The sequence below is a fragment of the Xenopus laevis genome, chromosome 6L, assembly GCF_017654675.1.
Source record: "Xenopus laevis strain J_2021 chromosome 6L, Xenopus_laevis_v10.1, whole genome shotgun sequence".
Taxonomy (NCBI): domain Eukaryota; kingdom Metazoa; phylum Chordata; class Amphibia; order Anura; family Pipidae; genus Xenopus; species Xenopus laevis.
Window position 1 is genome coordinate 29,248,855 of NC_054381.1, and position 13,625 is coordinate 29,262,479.

The window sequence follows — 13,625 nt, forward strand, 5'->3', positions numbered from 1 at the left end:
ACCCACTAGCTGAAAGTCTGCAGATCAACTGCATCTGAGTTGTTTCATTTAAAAATTCATTTTGGTAATGTACAGAACCAAAATTAGAAAAAAAAGTAGTCTGTCCAAATATTTATGGACCTAGCTGTACATATACAATTTGCCTTGGGTATGGCATGGAAACAGAAATGCAGACAGTAAATTACCTACATATGCCATAACCACAGCAGTGTCACGCACTCTGGGGAATTCCATTATATTTAGTCCTGGCAACTTTTTATATGGCAAGTTTCTCAGACTCTGAGGACTGCAGTCCAACTGCTCAAATGTTTACACGATTTTTACTTTTTCCCTTGTGGAAAAGACACAAATAAATTGTAGAAATGAGATTTGAGTGGGTCGTGGGATGTACAGCAGGGTTATCGGCACTGAAAGACAGGAGCTATTGTGGGACTGAAGCGGACATATATCCTGAATGTGAAAAGTATGGAAGCAATTATAAATGCCAAGGGCCAGTTAATGTATGTAGGTATGCATATTTCTATGTATATATAATTATAATAATTATATATAATCATTTTATATTATAGAGTGACACGCAGAACGCAGGGTCTACAAATCTCCAATTAAAGCAAAGATATATTGTATTATGCTGATTAAATCCAATCATTTGCATTTATTCTGGAACAGAATGGTAACTATACTTTCTTTCAAAAAAACGTATAAGCTTGTACCTTTTCCTCCCTGTTATAAAATATTCCCATGGCAGGGTTTAATGGGTTCTAACAGGGAAAAGCACAAACAAGAACAGGACAAAATAATTTGATTTGGAGGTGTTTGTGCAAAATACATGTCAATATCTTTATAATAGCGCAATACTGAAATTGCAAAAAACAATAGCAACATCAAATATTGGATTTGGCTGAATATTGAATTTGTCAGAATATTGAACTAAATGTGAACCCTATATTTAGTAAATTCAAATTTGAGCAAAATCTAAAAAATGTAATGGAACATCCACTGGAATAAAAATACCTTCAGGTAAAAGGGGTCGTTCATCTTCCAAACACTTTTTCCAGTTCAATTGTTTTCATATTGTTCACCAGAAACTTTTCATCTTTAAAGTTGAATGTTCCTGTCTCTGGTGTTTCAGTCTGGCAGCTCAGTAATTCAGGTGCAGATTCTAAACTGTTAAAATTTTGCAACATTTAGATGATACATTTCTCAGCAGCATCTCTGTAGTATTAGCAACTATTGTATCAATTCTAACAGCTGCCTGTAATGGACCCCAGAGATTCTGTTCAGCAGGGATAAAGATAAGAAATGTATCAACTAAATGTATCAAATTACAACAGTTAGAGGGTCGACGACCCCCCCAAGAGCTGCTTTAGAAGGTGAAAAATTAAACTTCACACTTCAATATTAGAAGAACATTGAAAATAGAAAGTAATTGGCAAGTCTTTATTTCTGGTGAAACAACTGAAACCAACTGAACTGAAAAGTGTTGGAAGGTGAACAACCCCTTTAATATCACATGATATTAAAGGCTCAGAATTAGGGATGCACCGAATCCACTATTTTGGATTCGGTCGAACCCCCGAATCCTTCACAAAGGAACTTTTTCCAGTTCAATATATGCAAATTAGGGGTGGGAAGGGGAAAACATTTTTTACTTCCTTGTTTTATGACAAAGTCACGTAATTTCCCTCCCGCCCCGGATTCGGTTCCGCCAGGCAGAAGGATTCGGCCGAATCCTGGCCATATCCCGAACCGAATTCTGGATTTGGTGCATCCCTAATTGTAATACTGGAGCATGGCCATGTACCAGTAACCTGAGCACCTACTTTTGAAGGCTGCTGTGTCCTTATTTCTTGAGAATCAGAGGCAGAGTCCGACTTGGTGCCACCAGAATTTGGCTTTTCCTTTTTCCGCTTTTGTTTCTTCTTCTTTTTTTTGGCTCCTAGATCCCCAGCAGGGCTCCTGTTTGAGAAATCAGAGCCAACAGCTTGAATACATTCAGAATCTCAATAAATCAAGCACATATAGTACATGTATGAGTTTTGCTGACTAAGCAGGTAGTGCTGGGAGTTGCACAGTAACTCAAAACAGCATGTGAACCACAGGCCAGGCCCAGCAATCTGTGGGTTCTGGCAAATGCCAGAGGGGCTGCTGTAAGTTGCCATAGTATATTGGGCTGGTGGGAGTCTGTTTGGGCTGCTGCGTGGCCTGTTTGGGCCTCTGTGTACCTAAAATGCCAGGGCCTATTTTGAATCTCAGTCCTGGCCTGCCACAGGCTAATTCATATACGCAACATTTATAACAATAGAGAGCTCTTTACTCATATACCCAGATGTTTACTCATAAATATGAATCCTTACAAGTCTTCCACATTTTTAGAGAACTGGTAGGACCTGTCCCATATCTGGTGTAGCTAAATAGACAACATAAGTTTATTTTTGGTTACATATACAATTTCTATTACACAGTAGAACAATAAATGCAATAAATGCAACACTGCTGAAAACATCTGCAACAAATACTGTAATAGGAGCAAGGTTTTTCTCCATATCTTGTAACGACAATCAACCAGTCGGCATTTACAGGTCTAAAGGTGGCCAAACACAGGGAGATCCGCTCGTTTGTCGAGGTCGCTAAATGAGCGGATCTCTCCCCAATATGCACACATTGAGGTGGGCGATATCGGGCTGATCCGATCGTGGGCCCTAGGGCTCTACGATTGGATCAGAATGGAAGCAATACGGCGGTCGGACCGCGGGACTGCAACGATGAGATTCAGCCTTGATCCGATGGACTTTTTACCCTGCCCGATCCACATGGCCAGATTACAATCGGGAAGCCTGTCCGGAGGGCCCCACACATGGGCCAATAAGCTGCGGACTCGGTCTGTCTGCACCTTTTATCGGCCCGTGTATGGGGGCCTTTAGACAGATAAATAGATAGATTCCCTCCTTGTTTGTCAATGAACAATTTATTCAAGTGTGGCATCTCAGAAAAGTGTAATGTAGTCATTGCCATTTAAATTTTCTTTCTATTCCATTATCCCACCAGATCAGCAAAGGTTTTGTTTTTGAACTGGTCCCTTTAAAGAGGGTTATTCACCTTTAAATTAACTTTTAGAATGATGCAGAGAGTGATAGTCTGAGACAATATGCAACTGGTTTTAATTTTTTTTATAATTTGTGGGTTTTGAGTTTTTTATTCAGCATCTATCCAGTTTCAGCAATCTGGTTGCTAGGGTCCATATTACCCTAGCAACCATACACTAATTTGAATAAGAGACTGGAATATGAATAGGAGAAGGCCTGAATAGATAGATGAGTAATATACAGTAGCAATAACAATAAATTTGTGCCTTACAGAGCATGTTTTTTTCACGAGGGTCAGTGACCCCTATTTGAAAGTTGGAAAGTGTCAGAAGAAGTCAGAAGATAGTAGCACTCCCATATTGTGAAGATAATACCGCCTTTATTATTTCATACGGAAACTCCAGCAACGTTTCAGAGCCTCCAGGTCCTGACAAAAAAAGGCGGTTTTATCTTCACAAGATGGGAGTGCTACTATCTTTTGACTTTGAGCTATAAGGTATGTGAAAGTGAACACATCTTTTGCGTGCACCCCCCAGAAGAAAATACATATAACGTGTGCTGGAAGATTGCTGTTTGTAAAGAGTCACAAGAAGGCAAAGAATTCAAAAACTTAAAAAAAAATTAAAGATGAATGAAGAAGTTGCTTGGCATTGAATATTCTAAAACATACTAAAAGTTAACATGAAGGTGAACCATTGCACTGTGACTGCATATGCAGAAAGTATAGCTGTTACCCTTTAAAAAGTCTGCACAGATAGTCAGAGATATCACTTTCACTATGAAGCCTATGGAATATCATATTTCGTCTTTACAGGAGAACTTAATCTGTACAGTCTCAGAGGGAAAGACTGAATACTAGCTGCTTATTGGTATAGCAGAAACTGAAGTTCAGAAACTGAAGAAAGTTGTCAGATCCTTTATGTTGGTAGCGATGTCCCTTTTCAGAATGGGAGGAACGTGACTTAGAATTCAAATTGAAATATGCTTCCATTTAAACTCATTTGAACTACGGATATGGGATCCATTATCCGGAAACCCGCTATCAAGAAAGCACCACAGAGACTCAATTATAAGCAAATAATTCTCATTTTTAAAAATGATTTCCCTTTTCTCTGCAATAATAAAACAGTAGCTTGTACTTGATCCAAACTAAGATATGATTAATTCTTATTGGTAGCAAAACAATCGTTTTGGGTTTATTTAATATTTAAATGATTTTCTAGTAGACTTAAGGTATGATGATCCAATTTAAAAAAAGATCCCTTATCTGGAAACCCCCAGGTCCCGAGCATTCTGGATAGCAGGTCCCATACCTGTACAATGTCATTGCCACCTGCTAAACCATCTTTCTTGTGCACTTTAATTGTCCTAAATAATTCATCAGCAACACATGTTTATCTAAATTTCATTTTATTTCTATTTGAAAGCTAGAAAGAGTCAGAAGAAGGCGGCCAATAATGCAAAAGCTATAATAAATAATGAAGACCAATTGAAAAGTTGCTTAGAATTAGCCATTCTATAACATACTAAAAGTTAACTTAAAGGTGAACCAGCCCATTAATTCAGTTCAGAGTAAAGTTGCACAAGAATATTGCCAGATGCAATGCAATATTGGTGGGAGTAATGCTAAGATCTATGCCATTGGACTCTGGGGGTTCTGAAAAAAGTGCTTCTAGCAGTCTCAAGCTGGGCAGACACTTTAAAGGGACAGTAACATCAAAAAGATGAAAGTGTTTTAAAGTAATACAAATATAATGCAGTGTTGCCCTGCATTGGTAAAACTGCTGTTTATATATTGTTTATATAAATAAGCTTCTGTGTAGCAATGGGGGCAGCCATTCAAAGGGGAAGAGGCTCAGGTTACACAGCAGATAAGCTCTGTAGAACATAATGGTGTTATCTGTTATCCGCAAGTTAACCTGTGCCATGGAAGCCTTTTTTTCAATTTCCGCTGTTGCTATGCAGCATATGAACTATAGTAGTGTTTCTGAAGCAAACAGTTCAGTTTTACCAGTGCAGGGCAACAATATATTATATTTTTATTACTTTAAAACATTCATTTTTTTGATGTTACTGTTCCTTTAAGATCCAGTTTGCCAAATCATCAAACAGCAGATCGTAATTCAACTTGGTCACCAACAGGCTTTCCCAAGTCAAAATGATCCATTTGCTCAGCCTCCTGGCCAACAATCAGATTATAATATAAGAGTCCTAAAGGGGCTTGTCCGGAAAGGACCACGTAAAAAACTGTCCCAGCAAGACAGAGATGGTTACAGCAGCAAATAAGGAGCATCTTCATATTAAAAACATGGATTTCAGAATGAGATGGTGGATAGGCAGGTGTCCGGATACTTTTAGCCACGTAGTGTATAGGTATGTCTGACTTTCTGTGATATCTTTCTTACAGAAAAGTTTCCAGGGACATCAACAGTTTATTGTTGACTTTCTGCCAATACAATAACAACACTGTTATTAGGCACACCCTATGTCAAATTTGGTATTTGCTGCAACCCAGCTACACCCAAAATATTTCCATATAAGTCACACTGAAATAAACGAAACAAAATTAAAGGTAGAATGCTGACCTTCTGAGCAGGCATGGGAGGCAACTGCATTCGATTTCCGCCACTTTGTCTAAACTAAAAATGTATTCTGTTGATGTCCCTTCTCGGAGGATGGATGGTCAGTGGCATATGCAGACGTAAAAAGAGCAGCAGTTTCTTACTTCCATTTTGGCTACTGACATTCATACTGAACAATGTGGAGGGCCAGTGCACGACCATTTTAAAGGAGTTGTTAAAAGACCAGTAACAAATTAAAAAAAAAAAGTTTCTTTTTAACGGTTTTAACTTTTAATTTGCAAAGCTTTTATTAAGAAATTACTTATCGATTCTCTGCTTGCGCTCCTCTTCAGAAACGGCGACAATCTATTGTGCGGCGCTTGATTTCTCCTCCCTGCCCTCTATAGGAGATAGCCAGGGAGGAGAAATCGAGCGCCGCACGATGGATCGTCGCCCTGTTGCCATTTCTGAAGAGGAGCGCAAGCATAGAACCGGTAAGTAATTTCTTAATAAAAGCTTTGCAAATTAAAAGTTAAAACTGTCTTGGTGTTTTTTTTCCATTAATAAGAAACAGTTTTTTTTTTAAAAAAAATTTTATGTTACTGGTCCTTTAACCTTTAGAATGATGTAGTGAGTTATATTCTAAGACAAATTGCATTCGGTTTTCTTTTTTCATTTAAGGTTTTTGAGTTATGGGGTTTTTTATTCAGCAGCTCTCCAGTTTACTATTTGAGCAATCTGGTTGCTAAGGTCGAAATTGCGCTAGCAACAATCATTTGATTTGCATAAAATACTGGAATATGAATAGGAGAAGCCCTGAATAGAAAGACGAGCAATAGCACATTTGTTGCCGTACAGAGCATTTGATTTTTTACCCCCATTTAGAGCTTGAACGAGTCAGAAGAAAAGAGCAAATAATTAAAAAACTATAAAAAAAAATAAAAATAATGAAGACCAATTGAAGTTGCTTAGCGCTGGCCACTAGTGATGTGTGGGTCAAGTTTTTCCCGACTCCCAGCTGACCTTAACTCGCCCTCGCCCACATCCAACTTCTGGGTTCCTTTTATAGACTGGCGCCCCGCCGATGACGTCACAAAAGGGGCCGGGCGAGGAGGCATGTCGCTATAAAGCCAGAAGCCGGCATTTGAAAGTGGCGGGAGGGGAGAGCAGTAGAAGAGCTCAACTCGCACCCGCCCGTCAACCGCGAAGAGGAGTGTGGGGTCAGCCTGAACCTGCCCTGAATCAAATTGTTTAGAAGAGCACTTGGAGCTATTCAGAAGGGGTTTTTTTGGGGGGTTTTTTAACAGTGAGAGCTGTGAAGATGTGGAATTCTCTCCGTGAATCAATCATACATGCTGATACATTAGATAGCTTTAAGAAGGGGTTGGATGGCTTTTTAGCAAGGGAGGGAATACAGGGTTATGGAAGATAGCTCATAGTACAAGTTGATCCAGGGACTGGTCCCATTGCCATTTTGGAGTCAGGAAAGATTTGATCCCCCTCTGAGGCAAATTGGAGAGGCTTCAAATGGGGTTTTTTTGCCTTCCTCTGGATCAACTGGCAGTTAGGCAGGTTATATAAAAGGTTAAACTTGATTGACGTGTGTCTTTTTTCAACCTAACTACTATGTTACATTCATTTTCATTCTTTTGAGGGTCTACATTTCCTTCAAAAGAAGTAATACAACCCGATATTTCATGACTTGTGAAACCATAGCCTCAGATTTAGCCACCGGATCCAATAAGCAAAGCAGATCACAGCTTTCCAAACAAATCTGGTCAATACAGCAATAAGAGACAGGAGAGCAAGGGTTGATACATGTATTATTACAGCAGACTACATGAGAACACTTGTGCGTTGAGCAGCAAAGGGAGACTGTCAATTGGTCAGACTGTAGGGCTCTCGAATCAGACGTTTCTATTGTAGATTTCCAGCTGTCCAGCTGCTGTCTGTCTACCCTGTGAATTGCTGCAGGATTTCTAGGTCACATCTGTATGCTTTACTGACTAAAATCAATAAGAATGTCAGCCAGGATTACTAGGCAATAGGTCTCGCGTCTGCTTTGTACATTTTCTAGGTATTGTCATTTCTCATTAGCGAGGGGCGTGTATTTAAGGATGTTTCTTTATTCCTTTCTAAATCGTATCTAAAAACTGGACAATACTCATAGGCTTATAAATCCATTTCCAAAATCTTTGCATGATAATATTATTTACATATGCTGCTACTTTCTCTTTCTGGAGCCCAAGCCAGGGACATGACTTTACGAACGCTCCACGGGAAACAACTAAAACTAAGACTGAATGTGTAGGTGTTTCATTACAAAAAGATTATGATGATCATCCTTTAACCATATTGCTGTAACATATTACACAGCACTTTTTTCCTGTTTAGCTGAGAACAAAGCAGGGGTTACAATTCTCATCACGGTTTAATCATCATCATGTATTAAGGATCACATGTTGCCTCACATGAATTTAATAAATTTAACATTTTACGCCGAATGAAAGACGAGGAATCGTTAGCAATGGAACAGGGCTCCTGCTATCCTAGATCAAGCACAATACTGCTGTGTATGAGAAGGAAGCATGGCTACTGGGGCAGAAAAAAAATAAATCTCTGGTTTCTGGGTCTTCATGCTGTGCCCACGGATAAGAATGATGCACACTAGCCCTCCAATATGTTACATAATGACTAACTGAGAGGAGAGGCAGGAATGGGGATACCAATGATGCAGAATGCAATACAGCTATGGCAGCTTACATGGATTGCAGTTTAAGCCTCTTTGGAGCTACTAGCTATTAAATACTTTGATAAGATTTGTTTAAAATGCTGGATATATCCTCTGCATTCACAGCAAAGCTCTTCCAACTCATTGGGCTTGCCTGAATAACAATGCAATGGCCCGAATCTCCCTGACTTGTTTGAAGATGGCCATACAAGGACTGATATAAACTGCCGACTCTTGTCTGTGTATGGGGGGCCTCCCGGCTGCCTGGCAAATCGAGATCTGGCTGGACAGGTTTGAAAATACTGATTGAGTAATGCATCAGCACGGGCCTCTATAGGCTGTCCAATGATCTGATTATTGTCTCCAGGCCAACGATTTGATCAGTCCCAGAGTGGGGACCAAATCAGGCAGAGATCCACTTTTTTTTTTTTAACACCCTTGCCCAACAAGCAGATCTAAAAGTATATGGCCATCTTAAGCCACAGGGTACCAACGTTTCTTTAAAATAGGGATGCACCGAATCCAGGATTAGGAATCAAATCCTAATTTGAATATGCAAATTAAGGGCGGGAAGGGAAATCATGTGACACTTTGTCGCAAAACAAGAAAGTAAAAATGTTTCCCCCTTCCCACCCCTAATTTGCATATGCAAATTAGGATTTGACTCAGTATTCGGCTGAATCAAAAAAAAAAAAAGGATTCGGTGCATCCCTACTTAAAAGACTAGATATGGTACCCAATCCAATAAATGAGAATTTCGCCTTTTACTTAATGCATTTTGGAGCGACTATGGTAACAGTGCGTTGCCAGGCAGATCTCACTTTTGCAATTTAAACAGTTATGTGGGTGTTAATTTTAATGAGCCTAGCAAGCAGGCATTTTTCTGTATCCCACAGTAAAGCATTAATAGTAAAGTGCCTACACGCAAAAGCATTATATGTAAATAGCTATTACAACTCTCACGCTTTGTGTTTGAAGGGAAGTATACTGTGGGTTCAGTGCGCATCTTGATGCTGCTATAGCCCAATGTCAGGAACAACACAGCATGCGAGGGTCCTTGAACCCAAGTCATTTGAGAGTGTGTTTTTGTTAGTTCAATATACAGTAGCTCAATTTTAATGGAATCAATTAGCTCAGGCATGTCCAAAGTGCGGCCCGTCTTCAAATTTACACCTGCCCTCAGCCTCCATCATGAAATTAGTAATAATGCGACCCGCCAGCACAGTGCAATCAGGAATCGCCTAGCCGTAATATTTGGGCACATTAGTGAAATGATCTGCCACTTGGTCTATACTGCTGCCTGTGTGCTGAAGGTGTTAGCAATAGACACGTACTGGCACATAGTGATGCGCCACTTCACATACTTCTTTCGGGATGAAGGTGTCAATATACGTACTGACGTGCCAGTACAGTAAACTACATGCCAGTACGTGTCTATTACTAACACCTTCAGCACACAGGCAGCAGCATAGACCAAGTGGCAGATCATTTCACTAATGTGCCCAAATATTACCGCTACCGCTAGGCGTTTTAAATGAGTTAATGGTTCAAAGAATGTCAGGCTGAATGGTCGGCCCCCACACATTTTTACCTCACCAAATCTGGGCCTCATTGCAAAAAGTTTGGACACCCCTGAGTTTAGGTTCACTCACATCTGTCTCAAAAGTACATTAAACACATGGTCCATAGGCCCCTTACACATGGGCATTTTTGTCATTAAGCACATGTTAACAAAATCTCATGTGTGGAGCCCTAAAGATGGCCATTCCTCAAGTCTGACCTAATATGGTGTGTACACACAATTGTATCCCCTTGGGTTGAAATGTTTTTATATATGGGCCCTCCCTAAGGCCTCATTCACACGGAAGGCATCCTTACGACTTAGGCTTCAAGCTATTTGGCATTCAACACCTGCTGGTCATTTCGGCAGCTGTGTACAATTGGGAAAAAAGCATTTTGTTGCTAAAGGGATTGTTCAACTTCCAACACTTTTTTCAGCTCAGTTGGTTTCAGATAGTTCATCAGAAATAAAGACTTTTTCCCCAATCGCTTTCTTTTTTCTGTGTGACCGTTTTTGTAAAATTGAAGTTTAAAGTTTAATTTTTCCACTCCAACAGCAGCACTGGGAGAGGGGGGGTCGCCGACTGTTCTAAATTGATACATTTAGATGCTACATTTCTTACCTTTGTCCCTGCTGAGCAGAATCTCTGAATTTCATAAAATAGTTGCTAATACAGAGATGCTGCTGAAAAATGTATCAACTAAATATTGCAAAATTGTAACAGTTTAGGGCAGAGACACGCGTAGAAATTCGGGGAGATTTAGTCACCCGGCGACAAATCGCCTCTTCTTCGGGGCGACATCTCCCCGAACTGCCTTCCTGCCCGCTATAATGTAAGTCGCCAGCAGAATGGCACTCGGATCACTTCGTTTTCCGAAATTTCCCCGTGAGGCAATGAAGCGCTCAGAGTGCTATCCCGCCAGCGATTTAGATTCTAGCAGTTCAGGGAGATTAGTTGCCCGAAGAAGAGGCGATTTGTTGCTGGGCAACTAATCTCCCCAAATCTCCATGTGTTTCTCTGCCCTTAGAGTCTGCACCTTAATTGCTGAGCTGCCAGACTCAAACACCAGAGACAGGAACAATAATCTTAGATTTTGTAAAAAATAAAAAATAAAAAATAGAGAGTAATTGAAAAAAAAATCTTTATTTCTGGTGAACAATCTGAAAACAACTAAACTAAAAAAAAGTGTTTGGAAGGTAAACAACCCCTCTAAGGCTAAGGCCACACTAGGCGATAGCGCCGCGATTTGACTCGCGGCGACTTTTCGCCGCGACTTTTAAGCCGCAATCGCTGGGGAAACTTTTGCGCTGGCGTCTATGGGGAATCGCGAAAAATCACCAGCGTAAAAACACACGCGGCGATCTTTTCTCTACTGTCGCTCGAAATTGCCTCGCTAGGCGATTTCGAGCGACAATAGAAAAAAGATCGCCGCGTGTGTTTTTACGCTGGCGATTCCCCATAGACGCCAGCGCAAAAGTTTCCCCAGCGATTGCGGCTTAAAAGTCGCGGCGAAAAGTCGCCGCGAGTCAAATCGCGGCGCTATCGCCTAGTGTGGCCTTAGCCTTAGAGAGTCATCGGAAGTTGCTCTGTTAGAACAGTGACAAATACGTCCCCCTTTGATGTCTAAACTTTGGTCATGGTCCTATCTGGCTTACGAAAGGTTACAAACATGGTTTTAAAGGAGGAACGGCAGATTCACTGGGGGGTGACAAAGTGTTAGGGCCTGGCATAAAATTAACATTTTTCCTGAAAAGAACCACCTTACATTTGGACTTCACTCTGAAGTCCCTTGTTATGCAGCTTCATTTGCAATAACAGGAGCAGTTACTGAATTGTTTTCATTTCCAAGCTTCTACAGTACATATTCCCAGGCGGCAGAGCTCCCCAGGTGGATACAATACCAATCATATCCTAACCCTGAAAGCAACTAGGCCATAGATTTAAATTTGCATTACATTATTACATCGTATAGCATCCAGCCCAAATTCCATTTCAAATCACTGCCTGATTGCTAGGGAAAGCAAGCCCTAGTAATCACATAGCCATTTACAATTTTTAAAAATCAATGGGTCACATGATATTAAGAGTGACTGTTTATGTATAATAGCCCTTTACAGTAGTTTAACAACATACTGATTCCTGACAATCAGCAAGCGTGTGGTAGTGCACATTATTATTATTAACATGCATTTATAGAGCGCCAACCTATTGCGCAGCGCTGCTCATAAGAGCCAATCCTTGCCCAGGCAATGTATATAGAATTGGGGTATTAGACACACGCTCAGATTCAGGGAGATTGGTCGCCTGGTGACAAATAGGGTTGCCACCTTTTGTGGAAGAAACATACCGGCCTTCCTTTATATTTATCTTTTTTTCCCTATTAATAAAATTGGGATCAATCATCATCTTTACTGACCAGGTAGCGACAAATCTCTTCTTTGGGGCGACTAATCTCCCCGCCCGCTAGAATATAAATCGCCGGCGGGATGGCACTCGGAGCGATTCGTTTTCCGAAGTCGCCTCACAAGAAAACTTTGGGGCGACTTCGGAAAACAAATCGATCCGAGTGCCATCCTGCCGGCGATTTACATTCTAGGGAGGGGGGGAGGTTATTTCATAGCAGACAGCAAGATGAATGGGGAGGGAAGAACCATGTGCAGAATGAGACAAGATGGGGATGGAGAAGAGCAGAAAGGAACAAGCTGCAGCCTGGGCTGTGCATAGAGAGAATAGGGTTGGAAATGCAGGACTGGGGACGTCCATGCTGCAAACCTTCCATCTATTGCTCAGCTCAACTGTCTGCAGCCCTGGAAAATGCCAGGAGGAGGCTGTGATACTAAGGATACAGGGCAAATATCCTCATTGCTCAACTCAAATGTGAACGACAGTTCCCAGCATTCCCTGTAGCCGAGACACCAGAGGCCACACACACATGTAACATCCCAGCGCTGCGCTCCTGTCTGACACCCCATACAGCTCTCGCCTGGTACCCTGCTGCCTACAACGTGCCCGGGTTATGGCCACGGCCTCCTCACCCCTTGGCATGCTCCGCTTCGTCCTCGTTATCACCGTCTATACCGCAGGTGTCCTGGTCATCCAGGTCAAAGCTCTGCTGGCTGGCCGCGGACTCACTGTCCTCCGCCATCACGGGAGAGAGACACAGAGAGCGCGGACAAGAGCACAAACAGCCAGCGTAGTCCCCCACAGCGCCCTCTAGCCGTCGGGACAGGGAAGGGCAGTGCGCTTTCTAATGAGCTCTGACATTTACTACCAGGCGAGGGAACAACCAAGAAGAACATTTGCAGTGTAGGGCGTAATAGTTACCCCTGCAGGGGGCGTAACTACAGAGGAGGCAGAAAGCTGCAGTTGCATGTGGGTCCAGGAGTGTAAAAAAAAAGGGAAATAGAAAAAGTTGCCATCGATGTTTTTGACCACGCCCGTTTTTGTGGCCACACCCCCTAATTATCATGTTCATTTTACAAAATTTGTCAGGAGATCAAAGTTTGAACACATTTCTGTTTTTTTTCCAGTTATTAAAGTTTTGCTAATGCCCTTTAAGCTGCAATTCACAGTTCCCCCAAGAGACCTGCTTATCTTAAATAGTTACAAATGTATCTAAGTGCAGCTGCCACGTATTCTTGGCTCTCTGCCAAAAGACTCTTATTTAATTGAGTTTTAGGAATCG

The 13,625-nt window shown here is 41.3% G+C and overlaps 1 protein-coding gene across 1 annotated transcript in view; it reads right to left on the reverse strand.

The window, feature by feature from the left end:
* nmt2.L (N-myristoyltransferase 2 L homeolog) overlaps positions 1 to 13,088 on the reverse strand; it is a 32,025-nt gene extending 18,937 nt beyond the window's left edge. The window contains 2 exon segments of the mRNA NM_001092647.1: positions 1,824 to 1,959; positions 12,976 to 13,088. Of these exon segments, the coding sequence (NP_001086116.1) occupies positions 1,824 to 1,959; positions 12,976 to 13,085 (246 nt within the window). The 5' untranslated portion in view covers positions 13,086 to 13,088.
* Positions 13,089 to 13,625: the final 537 nt, after the last annotated feature.